The following is a 17,714-nucleotide window of genomic DNA, read 5'->3' on the forward strand; positions in this document are numbered from 1 at the left end:
AAAGTGCAAAGGTCCCAGGCAGTAGCAAGTGTAGCCTGTAAAGGGCACAAGGACTCTAGAATGCTGGCAGAGGTAGAATGAGGAGCAGACTGATAGACTAGAGGTCAGAGGGGTGGCCAGGGGTCAGATCAACAGGGTTTCGGAGAATAGAAACTATTTCTCATCATTTGGAAAAGTAACAGTGCCATTAATTCTGGCATGACCAAGCATTCCTCCCCCTGTCCCTGCCTTTTTAAGTGGAATGACTATGTATTCAAAGTTAGGAAAGACATGAACGGTAGCTCCAAAGAAGACAGAAAAGACATGTGTTGATTTAAAAAAAAAAAAAAAATGCTTCCAATGGTGTTTTCCAAGCCTTCACATTCAGAGGCTCATCTATAAAAACCCTCATAATTCAAAAATATATTCCTCTCATTTTCCATCCTTCTACACCGCCAGACTATAGTCTAAAGCCCATCCTACATCGAAGGCATATGCTGGCAGGCAACAATCTTAACCTCCCCCTCTTGGGGTGTCTAAGATAAACCTTAGTTTGGCATGCAATTTGCAGAGGCCATTTTTTTCATTCTTCATCATAAAATCTTTATTGCCTCCAATCATATTTTTCCTTGGCTATATCCATCACTGAACATCCTAGACAATCTAATCAAACGATCTCCAGGTGTCTGCCATCATAGACTTAGAACACAAACTTACCAGCTTTGCTGCAACAGACCATCTCCAAATGAATTCCAAAGAGGACAAATCAAAAGGAACAGAACCAAAATGAACACGCCACCATTTCTTTAAGATTTTGGGCATAGAGGCTAGAGCTGATTTTCATGGTTGGCATATCATCTGTGACTAAAAGATGCAAACTGCTGCAAAAAAAAAAAAAAAAAAAAAAAAAAAAAAATCTCTCCAGATCCAAGCATTAAAATGTTGCAAATCCGTACAGCTGCACATATTAAGATATTCTATTTTTTAACTCTGACATTTCAAACCACCCACTTTCACTCTTATGGTGTATACCACCATCAGAAGCCTTCAATAAGATAAACCTTTATAGCAAACTGGTAGAATGCTATGATCCAGTAGTCTAAACTCAGAGAGAGACTCAAGAGTTTAAGGTCCTCTCATTTGCCTCAGTTTCCCCAACTTTAACATGGAACATCCCTGTTTCTTCCTTGTTGAAGGAAGCTTCCCCTTGCTTCCTGATGTGGAATGGCACTGCTAACAATCCAGCAAAAGCTTCTCAAGAGGAAAGGGGCAGAGAGGAAATAAAATTAAAAAACTAAGCACCTTTTAAATCCATCAGGGCCATTCGTCAAGGTGGGGGTTATGGGCATCATGGGTTTTGGTTCTGTGTCAATTAAGTGCCTACAGAGTGACTTAACGTGTTTAATGTCCTGATTCCGGAGTTAAAAACAGGTCACGGCCAGTGGAGGATAAAGAAGCAAAATAAAAAAAGGTGACTGCTGCAGATTAAGTTTTCACAGATGTTTTGATTCTGCTCTACAATGGTCCAAAAATATTCCTGTGTGCCCTTGGAAATGATCTTATGAAAAGACCGAACAGAAGATTTGACTGGGAACAGAAATTCATTAGAATTCTAAACTCACTTCAAGGAACACAGAGAGGACCATTTGTATCAGTTAAAGTTTGACTGGAGAAGCGGAACCACCGGGAATGATACAGCAGAAGGGATTTACTGTAGAGATCTGACCTTTCCCAACTGTGGAAGCCAGCTAGGCAAGCCTGCCGCTTCTGTCTGCATCGGACCTCAAAAGCCACCAGGGTAGGCATTTGGGAGGGAGGAAGGATGGACTGGAAGGAGGGGAGAGGAAGGAAGAGCTGGAAGCGAAGGTGAACTAAAACGCATGTCTGCTGCTCACAGCTTCTAAGGCTCCAACTTTAATGATGCGAGTGGCTTTCAACAGGCTGGAGCTCTTCCCTGCAGGGCTGCACTCACACCTGCACCGTGCTTCCAAGTAGCTAGAGCACCATGATCTGGAGAGTTCCGGGGGAGCTGTGGACCTAGCTACTGTCGCCCGCCAGCAGCGGGTGAGCTGGCATGTCTGTGACAGCCCACGGGAGCTGTGACAGCACTAATATGTACACGGCCCTCTGACTGGGAACGTGGCCACTTCACTTTCACTTTTCAGATTTCGGAGAAATTTCTCTTGTACAGCTATAACCTAGTGCAATACAGGGAAAGAATTTCCAGGAAACAGAGTTCCAATTTCGTTAAACTGACGTAATACAAAGCCATCATATCTTGGTAAACTGCCTTCATTTTCCTTTGCACCCTGCCCCACAAACTGGTAGAGCAGGCACTCTAAAAATCCACTTCCTTATTCCAATTTCAACTGATTGCTTATTCAAGAAAAACTGATTAATATGTTTCTATGCATGCAAGTACCTTTATAGTAACAAGCATTACACATCTTCATTTATTAATAACATATTTATTCTTAAGGTAATTTCCAGCTCTCAATATGCGTGACATTCATTCAGTGAATCAAAGATAATAAACTATTTTAATAAAAACTAGGTTTGAGTGGCGCTTAGGTGGCTCTGTTGGTTAAGTGTCTGATTCTTGGTTTTGGCTTGGGTCATGATCTCATGGGTCCTGGGATCGAGCCCCAGGTGGGACTCCGAGCTCAGGGGAAAGTCGGCCTGCAGATTCTCTACCTTTGCTTCCCCTCCCCCACTTGCATGCTTTCTCTAAAATAAATAAACAAATCTTTAAAAAACAAACCAACCTAGGTTTGAGTTTTGCACTGGGAAAGACAAGCTACAGAATGGGAGAAAGTATGTGCCAACCACATAGCTGACAAAGGACTTGTACTACAATATATAAAGAAATCTCAAAATTCAACATGAAAGAATAAAAGTCCACTTAGGAAATGGACAAAAGATATGAAGAGACGTTTTAACGAAGAGGACACATAGAGGGCAAACAAGCACATATTTAACACCATCAGCCATTAGGGAAAAGCAAATTAAAATCCCAATGAGATATCACTGTACGCCTATCAGAGTGGCTACCATAAAAAAAAAAAAAAAGTGACAATACCAAATGCTGGTGAGGAAGCAAAATAATAGGATTATTCACACACGGTATGGAAAGGTCTGGAAAACAGTTAATCGGTTTCTTAAAAAATGAAATATGCAATCACTATGGGACCCAGCGGTTGCAACCCTGAACATTTATCCCAAGAAATAAAACCTGTGTTTACATAAAAAACCCGTAAGTGAATGTTTATAGTGGTTTTTGTTGTAACAGCCCAAAACTGGAAACAACCCAGATGTCCTTCAACAGGAGAATGGTGAAACCGTGGGACATCCACACAATGGAAAACTACTCAGCAACAGAAGGAATTAACTCCTGATATGCAACAAATCTGAATAAACTCCAAAGAATTATGCTAAATGCGAAAAAAGCCAATCTCAATAGGTTACATACTATCCGATTCCACATATAGCATTCTCAAAATGACAAAATTATAGACAAGGAGAACAGATTAGTGGTGATTATGGAGCAGGGTGGGGTGCTACAAATCAGGGGTTTGTTACGAATGAGGTGTTTATAACTATAATAAGGAAGCAGGAAGGATCCTTAGGTCGACATCGTTCTGTATCTTGACTGTGTGGTAATCTTGGAAATCTACATGTGACAAAACTGCATAGGACTAAATACACACTTAACAAAGATAAAAGAGTACATGTAAAACTGGTAAACTCTAAATAAAAGCTGTGGACTGTATCAATGTCAACTTCCGGGTTGGGATATTGTACTACAGTTATGCAAGGCTCTAACCCTGGAGGAAAATGGATAAAAATTTCTATATTATTACTTACAACTGCATGGGAATGTACAGTTATTTCACAATGAAAAGGGTTTTTTTAATGCCAAAGACACTATAAGAAAAGAAACTACAGGCCAACATTCATGCTAAACACAGATGCAAAAGTCCTCAATAAAATACTAGCAAACTGAATTCAACAGCACATTTAAAGGAACATACGCCATAACCAACTGGGTTTTATCCCTGGGATACAAGAATGGTTTGACATCCTCAATTCACCTAGTGTGACATACCACATTAACAAAATCGACGGTAAAAATTACATGATCATGTCCACAGATGCAAGAAAAGCAGCTGACAAAATTCAACACCCTTCATGGTAAAAAGTCTCAAAAACTAGATTTAGAAAGAGTTTACCTCAACATAATAAAGAACATATACGAAAAGCCCACAATTAACATCATACTCAATGGTGAAAATTGAAAGCTTTTTCTCTGAGATCAAGAACAAGACAAGGACACCCACTCTTGCACTTCTATTCAGCATAGACTGGAAGTCCTAGCCAGACCCATTAGGCAAGAAAAAGAAATAAAAGACATTTACACTGGGGAAAAAAAGAAGTAAAATTATCTGTTTGCATATGACACCAATCTTTTATGTTAGAGAACCCAAAAGACTCAAAAAAAAAAAAAAACTGTTAGAATATTCAAATCAGTAAAGTTGCAAAATACGAATCAATATACAAAAATCAGCTGCATTTGTATCAACTACATTTCAATAAAAAATGTATTTCTTTTACACCATTTCTTTTACACCAATAAAGAACAATCCAAAATTAAGAAAACAATCCCATCTGCAACAGCATCAAAAAGAATAGAATTCTTAGGAATAAACTTAACCAAAGAAGTGAAAAACTTGTATAATTAAAAATATAAATCATTAGGGGCGCCTGGGTGGCACAGTGGTTAAGCGTCTGCCTTTGGCTCAGGGCGTGATCCTGGCGTTGTGGGATCGAGCCCCACATCAGGCTCCTCCGCTACGAGCCTGCTTCTTCCTCTCCCACTCTCCCTGCTTGTGTTCCCTCTCTCGCTGGCTGTCTCTATCCCTGTCAAATGAATAAATAAAATCTTTAAATATATATATATATATAAATCACTGACGAAAGAAATTAAAGAAGACACAAATAAATAGAAAGACATCCCAAGTTCATGGATCAGAAGACTTACTATTGTTAAAATGTCCATAATACTCAAAGCCAATTATAGAGGCAATGTAATCTATATTAATATCCTAATGGCTTTTTTTTTTTTACTGAAATAGAAAAAAAAAATCACAAAATTCATTTGGAACAACAAAAAACCCTTGAATATACAAAGCAATTTTGAGAAAGAACAAAGCAGGAAGCATCACACTTCCTGATTTCAAACTATATTACAAAGCTACAGTAATTAAACAGTATGGTACTGGAATAAAAACAAACATACTTGCCAACAGAAAAGAATAGACAGACCAGAAACTAATCTACACATATATGGTCAAATGATTTTCAACGTAAAGGCCAAGTACACACAACAGAGAAATGACAGTCTCTTCAATAGTCTTTGGAAAACTGGATATCCACATGCAAAAGAATTAACCTGGACCCTTATTTTACCCTGTACACAAAAATCAACTTAAAATGTATTAAGAATTTAAATGTAAGACCTGAAACTTGTAAAACTTCCAGAAGAAAAACAGGGGTCATGATCCCGGGGCCCTGCTCAGTGGGGGAGCCTGCTTCTTCCTCTCCCTAGGCTGCTGCCTGCCCCCTGCTTGTACTCACTCTTTCTCCTTCTCTGTCAAATAAATAAATAAAATCTTTAAAAAAAAAAAAAGAAAAACAGGGGAGAACTTCATGATGTTAGACTTAGCAACGATTTTTTAAATATGACACCAAAAGTATAACAATAAAAACAGTATTAGGTAACTGGGACTACATCAAACTAAAAAACCTCTGTACAGCAAAAGAAGTAATCAACAGAGTTAACAGGCAACCTATGGAACAGGACAAAATATTTGCAAAGCATGTATCTGATAAGTTATTGATATCCAAAATACATAAGAAACTCCTACAACTCGAGGTTAAAAAAAAATATATATATATATGATGAAAAAAACGGGCAAAGGGCTTGAACAGACATTTCTCCAATAAAGACTTAGCCATAAAAAAGAATGAAATCTTGCCATTTGTGACAACATGGATGGACCTAGAGGGTGTTATGCTAATTGAACTAAGTCAGACAGACAAAGATGAATACCATATGACTTCATTTACATGTGGAATTTAAAAAACAAAACAACCAAACAGAACAAAACAGACACAGACTCAGATACAGGAAACAGATAACTGGTTGGGGGGGGGGCAGGCAAACTAGGTGAAGGGCATTAAGAAGTACTAACTTCCAGTTATAAAATAAATAAGTCATGGAGATGTAATGTACAGCCTAGGGAACATAGTCGATCATATTGTAATAAATTTGTATAGTGACAGATGGTAACCAGACTTATAGTGGGGACCATTTTATAATATATGAAAACATCAAATCACTATGGTATACATCTGAAACTAATAGGGTATTGTATGTCAATTATACCTTTAAAAAAAGACACACAAATGGCCAACAGGTGCATGAAAAGATGCTTAACATCACTAATCATCAGGGAAATGCAAATCAAAACCACAATGACTTATCACCTCTGTCACACCGACTAGGCTGGTTTTTATGGAAAAAAAAAAAGGTAACAAATGTTGGCAAGGATGTGGAAAACTAGAACCACTGTACGCTATCGGTGGGAACGTAAAAGATGCAGCTCCTATGGAGAACAGTACAGAGATTCCACAAAAGGCTAAATACAATTACTTTATAATCCAGCAATCCTACTTCCGGTTATAAATCCAAAAGAATTGAAATCAGGATCTTGAAGAGATTTATGCACTGCCAAGTTCACTGCTGCAACATTCACAATAACTGAGACATGGACACAACCTAATCGCCCATAATCAGATGAATGGATTAAAAAAAAAAAAAGTGGGGGGCACCTGGGTGGCTCAGTCAGTTGAGTGTCTGTCTTCAGCTCAGGTCAGGATCTCAGGGTCCTAGGATCAAGCCTGCATTGGGCTCCCTGCTCAGTGAGAAGTCTGCTTCTCCCTCTGCCCCTTCTCTTGCTCGTGCTCTCTCTTTCTCGTTCTCACTCTCTCTCTAATAAGGAAAGTCTTTAAAAAAATAAAAAATAAAAATAAATGGTCTATACATACAATGAAATATTATTCAGCCTTAAAAAAGGAAATCCTATCATATACAACAACAAGGATGGACGTGGAGAACATTACACTAAGTGAAATAAGCCAGTCACAGCACAAATACTGCAAGACTGTACTCACATAACGTATCCAAAATAGTCAAATTCATAGAAACAGAGAGTGGAAGGATGGCTGCCAAGGGCAGGAGCAGGGGAGCCCAGAGAGGTGCCGTTCAGCAGGTATACAGCTCCAGTTATACAAGAGGAACCAGCGCCAGAGAGCTGCTGTGCAACCCTGTACCTAGAGGAACCAGCGCCAGAGAGCTGCTGTGCCTAGAGTTAATACTATTTTATCATGCTCCTAAGAATTTTAAATGGCAAATCTCATGTTAAGTGTTCTTACCACAATAAAAATAAATAAAAATGGTCTTGAATTCTCAAAGATTTTTATTCAAACAAACCTAGCTTAAGATATAATTAAAATGGTGTGTATATATATTTAAAGGCCCACTTTAACTTCATTTTCACCAACTTCCTGAAATAAAAATCATAAAGGCATAATCTATGTAAAGTGTTTTAGGCCAATGCTTGGTTCACACTGAGTAGTTAATAAATGTGATTATCTGTCCTTCCTTGCAACAATCTTTAGAGTTGTGTGGGTCTAGCATCATCAACGGCATCCCTCGTACATGCCCCTCTTTATGCTGTTACACGAGAAGATCCAGTGTGGAGAAAGCCTCCAGGTCTTATTTTAATTCACACCTGTGAACATGGAAAGATGGGCTTTCTTTTTCTGAAGAGACATCTACCCCTTTCTAATTAGTGCTGTGTTGCTCTCTAGATTTGCAACTCAGTCGCCTCAAAAAAAAGAAAAAGTATAGCCAGTAAGATAAGATATACAAACAGCAATGATCTTAGACACCAACCTGCATTTTGTAGCCAATGAGAACAGTGAGAAGTTGGCCCCGCCCTGCAACTCTCCTTCTCCCTTACCCCTGTTCCCCCAAAGGCTTGCTAACATTCCTCTTCATCAATGGCCTTGCCTCTTGTCTACTTCCTTCCCACTCCTCTTTCCTGTCCCTGCTATCTCCTGCATGCATGAAGAAAACATTTTAGAAAGTCAGGAAGAGAAAACATCTTCCCCATCCTCCACGAAGTGGGCGCAGGCACTGGGCCCTAACCTTTCAAAATGGAAAATGCTCAGATCAAGACAGTCTCCATGGCTGTTATAAGCCCAGCACATCTCGTGCTGTGAGCTTCCACACCTTAAATGAACCATCATCCCTCCCTGTAATAAATGAAAAAGCAGGTCAATCTAGACGATAAACATATTATTTGTGCCATCTAAGATTTTAAGAAATATTTCGAAAACTGAGAGCACTGAGCAACTCACTCAGTAGCTGAGGCTATCTTTCAGCCAAAAACCGAAACCACTTTCCAAGAGGACAAATGTTTATAAAATACTCTCTTCAGAGTCAAATGCGCAATTTCCTCACCCTCTTTTAAAACACTTTATTTTCAATAGAAGAATTAAGTCAAAAGCTCATGAATTACTGCCAACTGCTATGGTTTCCTTTTTTAAGTCATCACAGCCACCTGTCAAGAAACCCTGGCCTCCTGGCAAGCTTTTCAAGCCGCCTATCCCGTCTCGAATGTCCATTACCATAAAGACGGGTTCATATTATACCCACTGGAAAAGGCTTAAAACACTGATGATACTGAACCAATATTATTTCAAGTTTTTGTCCGGCACATTATAAGCTTAAATGTTGAGCCAAATTATAAAGGGTTGAATCAAGCTCACGGTGTAGGAGATAGCACTCATACAAAGCCCTCCTCCTCTTCCATCTGAAGCAAGCCCTCTTTTAAATTCAAGAAAATACTCCACCCTACAAAAACCTGGCGTTCTCTCGGTTCCCTTTACACTTTATTCACACCAGAAATGCTGAATCATGACTCTGAGGTTGTAAAACAAAAACTGTTTCGACTGGGACACCAGGATCCCAGAGGATCCCACGCTTCTGCCTTCCTTTGCTTTGCATCTTTTAAAATCTAAATCCCGAGCCCTTCCGCAGACCTGCAGACTGGGAAGGCTCCGCGAGCAGCCAAAGGCTGCAGGTCGGAGGAGAGCCTCCGCTCCCTCCGCTGCGCCTCCCCAAAACCCAGGCAGCCCTGGCAGCTCCTAGCTCTCGCCTCCTCCCCTCCGAACGCGACCCCAGAGGGACTGATACTCTCGCCCTCAGCAAGGCTGCCCAACAGCCTCCGAGAAATTCCCAACTTGGAAGCATCCCCACCACAGCCTCCGGTCCGGAACTCGCTTGGCCCGCACGGTCGCACTTGACCACCGTCCGGCAGGGGTGGGAGCGCGGGAGCCGCTCTCCCAGCCCCGCTCCCAGCCCTCGCCTGAGAGACCAGCCCGCCGAGAGCGCAGACTCTTGAGAAACTCGATCCCAAGTCCCAGCCCGCGCCTCCCCAAACGCCCCGGGAGCCCAGAGAAGCGGGGCCGGGGCCCGCGGCGCAGAGTGGTGTGGATAGCAGGAGACGAGGGAGGCGTGGAGGGGAAGGGGCCGCAAGAAAAGAAACGACCCCCCGAGCCGGTTCCGCAACTTCTCCCAGCTGGACTAGAAGTGAGGAGAAACGGCGGCGGCTGCGAGCGCGAGGTGAGGGACTCACTTGAAGGTGAGGACGCAGAGCGGCCGGTAGGACTTGTGGCTGGTGTTCTCGGCCATGCCCTTGCCCCAGAAGTCGTTGGTGAAGATGCCCCAGCGGAGCGGGGCTCCCGGCCGCACGTCGGGGTTGTTCACGATCGCCCACACGTCGTCGTGCACGAACTCGCCCTGCAGGGAGCGGCTGTAGCACAGGCAGCTCGCCCCGGCCAGCAGCGCCGCGGCCCCGGCCGGCGCGAGTCCGCAGCCCCGCCGCCGGGAGGGCGCGCGGTCGCCGCCGCCGCCGCCTCGGGCACAGCCTGTCACCACCATCGTGCCGCCGCCGCCGCCACCGCTGCCCTGGCCGCTCCCGGGCGTCTGGCATCCTCCCCGGCCGGGGCCCCGGCGGCGCGCCGCGGCTGCCCGGAGGTGGGCTCGGGCATGGTGCGGCGGCAGCTGAACCCGCCGCTAGCGCCCCGCGCTCCGCCGCCGCCTGCGCCGCCGAGTTGGCCCAGCTGCAAATAAACAGCAGTCCCCCCGCCTCCCCCGGCCATCGCCACCTCCTCCGCCCCACTGCGCATGCCCCGCTAGCTCTCGCCTCCACCCGCCCCCCGCCATCCCCGGACTAGGGCCGCCCCCCCCCGCCCAGCACCCTCCGCCCCCGCCCGGCTCGCCGCAGCACTCAGCCCCGAGCTCCCGCGTCCCCGGCCGCCGGAGTTCGCGCGCAGGTGGAGCGGGGTCGCGGCGCGGGGCTGCCCGAGAGGCGGAGAAGGGCCACCGGGGTCCTGCCTGGCGCTCCGGGCCACGCTCACCGCCGCCCCCAGATCGTGCTTTGCCGCCTCTTCCACGGAGCCGGGGAGAGCCTCATCTTCGGGCACCTCCGGGCCCAGGGCCAGGGCGGGCTTAGCAGGTGCGCCCCCTGAAACCCCCACACTCCCCGCTCGGACACAGAGAAAAGTGGCCACCGCTTCCCGGCAAGTTCCCGGCTTTCAGCACCCCGGACAACAGCGGCGGCGGCGACCGGCGACGCGCTCTCCTGCCCGGCGCCCGCGCTCGCGTCCCGTCGCCCTGTCCGCGTCTCCTCCCCGGGAGTTTCTGCCCTCACCGGCCTGCGCCCCGCGCTCGCAGCCTCCGCGTGGGGGAGACCGAGGGGGAAACGGAGCTGCCCCAAGCACCTTCTCGAGACCAAGAGAAAGGGTCTCCTGAACGAGGGCTTCCTCCCCGCCCTGCGCAGTTCGTTCGGGGGCGCCGTGGACTGTTTGCCTTTACCGTCCCTTGCTCTGCTGGCACTTAGTTAAAGTCCCAGGTTCGACTTGGGGTTTGGATCAGGGTATTGAATTGGCTTCTGAAACAATCCTTCTCATTTTATTTCTTACTGAAACTCTTAAGACGATCCAGGAGATGTTGAGCAAATTACTTTTTCTTCCCATCTAAGTGTACCACTTGAGTCTGATGATTATTTCCTGGACTTTGGGCGTGTTTGAACTACTGCTAAATCAATACCACTTGCAAAAAAAGAAGAAAAAATTTAAAACGCTAAGGCCTCAGGCTTTGACTCCCATCTCCCCATTTTTCTGAAAAGTTATTTTCTTTTTCTAAAAATACTGGTTATATATGTAAATAAATTAGGTATACCAGAATGATGATTACTAGAATTTCTCCAGGTTTGAAAAGTCTGTTAACTCTTTGAGGCCCATCGTAAATTTCCATAGCTGTATGTTACTGAAGTTACCTAGAATTTGACACATCCAAAGAGAAGAACTTAAAATACAAAATTTGCCATTTATTCCCATTCTTCAAAAATTCTTAAAAGGTTCATTGATCTTTAAAAAAAAAAAAGTAAAATAAAAGTCAGAAATTGTTCTTATACTAACTGAACATTTGTGTGACTCTTTACCACACCATTTTTTTTTTAATTTTAAGATGTATCCGAGCAGTTGAAAATCCAGTGAATGAAGACAAACATATTCCAAGTCAAGATGCATTTCATCCATTTCACTTTGCTTTTTAGTGACTTGAAAATTAGTGACTGCAAAAAGAAACTGAGAAACCCAAGCATCGATGCTTGATAGCTTTAATATCCAGACATCACACACACCTGAATCTACCATCTTCCCCACAGAACACAATACAGCCTGTCTTTGCCTGCCCATCAATTTAATAGAAATATATTAAGAGTACACTTTGTGCTACCATGTGCTAAATACTGGGCTGGGTTACCAAAGGGGCTCAGAGTGTGCCTGTGTGGGTGTGTGTATAAGGTTAAAACTAGAAAGTCTAAATTTCTAAGTTAACAGCTGACTAGGATTGTGAAATTGCCTTTACTGAAATGATAGTAGGTTTAATAAGCCAATATATCAATTCTTTACCCATAATCCTTACCTTGAGATCATGTCTTATTCCCAAAGAGAGACTAATAACAGATTTTTACAGAGACCTTTTCTCCCTCCAATTTCCCTTAATTGCCCAGGTAAGAGTACAGCCCTGCCCACCCTGTTCTTATTTGAGTTGTTTTCCTTTTTAGATGCAAAGAGCTCTCAGAGTTCTCCATGATAATGGAGAGAAGTGTTGAAGGATGGGAACTGCTCTCCAAACTCCAAAAAGACAATGAAGGAAGTGATAAAGGAAACCTGTAGTGGGATTCCAGGTTTCTGAGGTCGGTTTCATTAAGTTTTCCTCTACATTCAGCAGCATCTCTATTCTATTTAGTTTGGATGATAAATTTGGGATTAATTCACTTTAAAATAGGGAGACACCTCAAAAGTCCTCTCAAGCATGAACCAGTAAGTAAATTCTTTTTTAAAATTAAACAGTTCCTTTGCAGCCCCATCCCTTCCTAATTCAATCTTGTTCTGTGTTCCAGGAAAACAGTGTACAAGTGGTGACGTCAAAGATAGGTTTACATTGATATGCCAGTCCGTCATCCCCTCTGCTTCTCTCTTAAGATGTAAAGCACTCATGTTGGCTAATAAAGGGGCCCAAAAGGAAATGAGATTTCATTCTTGTTACTTAGTCTCTGATTATTTTTAAAGGATTTATAATTAGAGCAATACTACCTTCTAAGACATCTTTTGTCCACTCAGAGCAATTTAAAACATAAATTATCACAGAAGTGCCTCTCTAAGAGGCATACAGATTAAGTCATCGTGTAAATTAAAATGGACCACGGTCCTTGAAGAAATCAGGACACAACTAAAAATAAATCAAGGATAAGTAGGTATTTTACTAAAACAAATTTCAAATTACTGCCCACTATGCTTTTTCAGCCCAATATACACCCCGTTCAGGTGCACCCCATATAAAGGGACAAATGCAATGTTACAAAGTCATAAACTCAGAAAAAGAGTTGATAATATAATTGACATTAAAAATAAATGTTTGTGGTCTAGTTATTTAACTATTACCTGCTCTTGAGGATAATACAGAAAAATATTAAAAAAGAACAAGAAAATTAAAATATACTCCCCTCACCACACCCTGAGCCTATGGTAGGACAGGCAACATGCACTTTCAGAAGCCGGCCAGCACTAGGCAGGACAAGCATGGGACAGTCTGAGGTGCCCTGTAGTCGTAGAATTGGCTGCATCAAGGCTTGGCCCAGGCTGGTAGCAGCAATGGCAGCAGCAGAAACAGCAGCCCCCAGAGAGAGGAGGGGCTCCTTATGGACATAAACTGGCTTCCACTCCCATCCCCCAGATGTAGTTCTGCGAATTCTGCCCAGATTAAAATTAAAGAATATCAGAAATTATCTGTGATCTTGCACTTGGAGTCTCTCGGGCAATAAACTTTGTCAGCAAATTACTACAAGATAAAAGCATACACATGTACATTAAAGTAAAGCATAGCAAGTACTTACTAGACTTCTTCAAAGAGTTCAGAATCTCTGGTTTTGAAAGCTGCTGCAACATTGCAAAGCAAATATCCCCAGTCTTTGAAACAGACATTTCAAGATTATTGTATATAACAGAAAAAGGTATTTTTGTATGAATGAAATTTTAATTAACTATATTTTTATTTTTACACTTTAATTATACACAAATGAAAAAGCACTTTTCTTCTACAACCTCCACAACTTAAAGGAAATGTCAGAAAAAAACACTAAAATGCTATGTACCGATTTACATTTAAAATTACATTCAGGCTTACAACAACTGGTTTGTATGAAGAGTTAACATTTTTTTAGAAAAATTACCCCATCAGAATCATTAGCTCTAGAAGTACCACGATTTATATTTCGAAATAATTTCTCAGAAATTTATCTTAATGTTGTCATACCTGTAAAATACAGTTAACAGTTCCAGCAACAGTTGGATCAACAGAAAGATGCTTCTCAAAATTAAAATGTATCCCAAAAGGTCCTGATTCACAGCATTTACTGAATTTCATGGTGTAAATATTCTTACCATGGTCAATTTCATGCTACCAACGTGATGTCACTGAACACAGAGATGGGAAGAGAGGCCTAGTAGTATAATATTCTACATAACTCTCACCAGGCAGAGTAGATCTAGATAAGATCAAGAGCATATTAATAGTAAAATGTAGTAAAACAATTACAGCGTGATGAGTTTTGAACATTTATTATCTTTGTTTTTAATCTAATCCACGAGTTTATATAACGAAGTGTTTCATAACAGCTGTGTTTAACAACCAGCTTACAAAACTCCTAAATATTTAACAATCAGTTTTTGTGAACTAATATGAGTTGTCTCTAGCACACTATCGGATGAAATAAGGTGGGTCATTATTGATATCGTAATTTTGAATTTGAGTGATAAGTATAGGCAGAGGCAAAGGGATCGCTATACTTGTGTAGTGAAGAATTAGCCTCACCTAAAGAGAGGCCTGGCCTTTGCCTTAGCTACTGGGAGACAATCTTTAGGCCCCTGGAATTTCCTGCCTAACAGAAGTGTCTTTGTTTGCCTGGGGCTTTGGCCACCAGACAGTCTAACAATGTAGTTTATGACGGGAACTTTGGGTCACACAGTATCAGCTCTGACTTCTGCGGGATCTAGCCACGGAAGATCTTAGCCTGACTTCTGGGAGGGGCTGATGACTAGGGTCAGCCATGCAGGCAGTATGTGATGAGCCCCAATAAAAACTCTGGACACCAAAGGCCCGGGTGAGCTTTGCCAATGGCAATATTCTGGTCATATTATCACACGTTAATGCCAGGATAGAGACATGTCCTTGACTTCATGGAGAGAAGACAATGGGCATTCTGTGTTTGGTACTTCTGGACTCGGTTCTGGGTGCTTCTTTCCTTGGCTGATTTTCATCTGTATCCTTTTTCTTTAGTAATCCCTAACTGTGAGTGTAACAGTTTTCAGTGAACTCTATGAATCCTTCCAGGAAATTATCAAAACAGGGTGGTTTTGGAAAACGCCCTAAACTTGCAATTGATGTCAGATGCGGGGGCACTCTTGTGGAGACTGTGCCCAAATGGTCCTTAATACTGTTTCTCTACTTTTAAATTTTTCTGTAATACAAAAGTTTTTCTTTTAAGAAACTGGAGAGCTATCCCCCAAGAAGAATGGAAGAAATAACAGGCATCACCAAAGCTGTTATACTAAACTCCCTTCTTTTTCCCTGTTTAAAATCTTCTGGAGAGGCTACAAAAATAAAACAAAACTAAGCTGAAAGAAGGAAGGAAGGAAGGAAGGAAGGAAGGTTGGGAGAGAGGGAAGAAGGAATAAAAAAAATCATAAAAACCTAGAGCCACCCATAAATGCTGGCGGGGAGTTAACTTCAGGAACTCATAAGTGATTGTCAGGTTTGTAGGTGATGAAGCTCAAAACTAATGACTATTTTAGAAAAGAAAGAACAAATAATGAGAAAAATCTGAAAGTGTGGTTGGTCTACGTAAAATACTTATTAGCCATCAATATTGTTTTATATCCTAAGCTGTACAGTAACACTTTGTTTTAATATATTTAGTTTTATGTGTCACATTTATCTGTGCTTTATTGAAATATAAAAATTATTTTGCTAAGACATTTCCCACCTCACAGATGGTCCTGAGGTCCATTCCCCACCTTTCCTCAGAAGGTCCGGAGACAGACAAAATAAGCAGGCTCAGGGTATAAAAAGCCTAATAAAATACCTGCCAAAAGCCAGTGACATTGCCTGCACCCTGCAGTATTCAAGTACTTGAAGAACCTACCATGCCAGTTTTTCTTTGTCAAAAAATAAGATTATATTTGGAGACAAATAATTTCCCTTGAGAAATAACAGTCTCCCATCTTTTTCTCCCTGAGCTGCTAAGTTTTATTTCTCGGCCTGTTTTTCCATATGTGAGGTCATTGAGAGGGATACACGTGAATCTTTTCAGGTCCCGCTGCAGCTTACAAAAAAAATAATAATAAAGAAAAAGAAAAAGAAAATGAAAATGTCTTTCAGATTTTATTTTTGGCCATGTTTCTATGAATGAGACAGCCAGGGGATTTTTGCGGTGGTGGTGGTGCTGATGGGGGGGGGTGTAAATAATTTTATGTCTTCTTTGCACATCTTGGATTAGGGCTGAATCTATGGCCTTTCCAGTTGGACAGAAGAAAAAGTAGAAACAGACTCTTGCTTTACAGTCTGTCTCACATATTCTTTTTCTTTCTCTTCTCATATATTCAGTGATTTCATTCTTTCCCTCTAAAGTAGTCTGAGGGATTAGGAGAGTGTCTTAGCCATAGGACAACTTTTCTTAAGAGAACGACTGTGATATCTACCCTTGAAGCATCAGAGTGTCCTGGTAACGCTGTCATTGCTAACCAATTTGTATTTATGGAAATGCCCCTAATTTTATTATTTTTTTTCCTTCGCATTTGGCCCAAAATTCGGGTAACAGTTACTGAGAGGTGGTAGCATGAGAGACAGGGATGGCAAACCCATGAAACGTGTCCTAAATCCTCTTCCTTCCTACGCTTATAAAAATCATGACTAATCAATGGTAATAGTCCTGCATATTCACTCCACATGCCATCTTAGAATCTGCTTTAAAAAAAAATTTTTTTTTAATTTCCTTGTGAAGCTTATGGTGTGTTTATGGTGAAAATAGACTAGCCAAAAAAAAAAAAAGATGGAGATGAAAAGACTCTACTTGTCCAAACATAGTTCTTTCCTAGAGATCTTCAAGGACGTCTTGGGTTTCTTTCCTCTAAAGCTGCAGGTCTGGAGCTTAAGCTCCTCTGCTCTGTTTGCTGTAACTCTAGGGTAGGAGATAATGAACTGATATTCTGGAGAAAACAAGAATGTCATGGGTATTAAAAAATTGTTAAAAAGTGAGAGACTTTCCTTCCCTATAATAGGGAACTAGATAATTCTAATCAATCCTCCTTTGGAGGATATATACAAATCAGATGAAACAACATTTGCCTCATTAACATCAGATTCTTAACAGTAGAGAAGAGCCAGGCCAGGAGAAGATAAAGGGTGAGCCCAACATTTGGGGCCCTTTTGGCCTCAAGGATGAGTGAGAGGCTGAGCAAAGCATTGATCCCAGGGGGGCACTAGGACGAATAAAACACTCTCAAGGCCCAAGTTCCCCCAAGGTTAGGTAATCCAACCTTTACATCGGGGCGGGGCCCTGAAGAAGCCATCCTAGAAATAAAGAGGAACTGGAAGTCGGCCCCCTCTCTGACTTGTGACTCCTGCCCAACTTCCGGGCATCTGGATCATCTCAGCAAAGGTGAAAGAAAGACTTTCCGACTAGCAAAAACAGAAAGAGTGTATCACCGGAAAACCAGTACTAACAGAAATGCTCACAGTAGTTTTCCAACAGAATGAAAATGATTCCAGATGAAAGTATAGAGGGAGAAGAAGAATGCAATTTAAATGGTAAATATGGTGATATGTGATTAAATCTAGTTGAAACTGCATGCTTACAAATCTATAGAGGCAGAAAGTAGATTACTGGTTGCCAGGGGCTGGGGCGAGGGGTGTGGGGAGGACTGGTAATGAGCACAGGATTTCTTTTTAGAGAAGTAAAAAATGTTCTCAAATTATATTG

General features: G+C 42.1%; 1 protein-coding gene and 1 long non-coding RNA gene across 5 annotated transcripts in view; one reads left to right on the forward strand and one right to left on the reverse strand.

Moving 5' to 3' along the window:
- TMTC1 (transmembrane O-mannosyltransferase targeting cadherins 1) overlaps positions 1 to 10,048 on the reverse strand; it is a 257,865-nt gene extending 247,817 nt beyond the window's left edge. For all 3 annotated transcript variants that reach the window (XM_040642292.1, XM_040642290.1, XM_040642291.1), the window contains exon 1: positions 9,744 to 10,048. In XM_040642292.1, the coding sequence (XP_040498226.1) occupies positions 9,744 to 10,048 (305 nt within the window). The remainder of the gene's footprint in view (positions 1 to 9,743) is intronic.
- LOC103656132 lies at positions 9,460 to 12,801 on the forward strand. 2 transcript variants are annotated; one of them, XR_005837892.1, is made up of 3 exons: positions 9,460 to 9,749; positions 12,240 to 12,498; positions 12,579 to 12,801. It is a non-coding gene; the product is annotated as an uncharacterized LOC103656132 (long non-coding RNA). The 2 variants fall into 2 exon arrangements; XR_566551.2 differs by lacking the exon at positions 9,460 to 9,749 and adding an exon at positions 10,772 to 11,021.
- Positions 12,802 to 17,714: the final 4,913 nt, after the last annotated feature.

The sequence above is a fragment of the Ursus maritimus genome, unplaced genomic scaffold (assembly GCF_017311325.1).
Source record: "Ursus maritimus isolate PB19 unplaced genomic scaffold, ASM1731132v1 scaffold_26, whole genome shotgun sequence".
Classification (NCBI taxonomy): domain Eukaryota; kingdom Metazoa; phylum Chordata; class Mammalia; order Carnivora; family Ursidae; genus Ursus; species Ursus maritimus.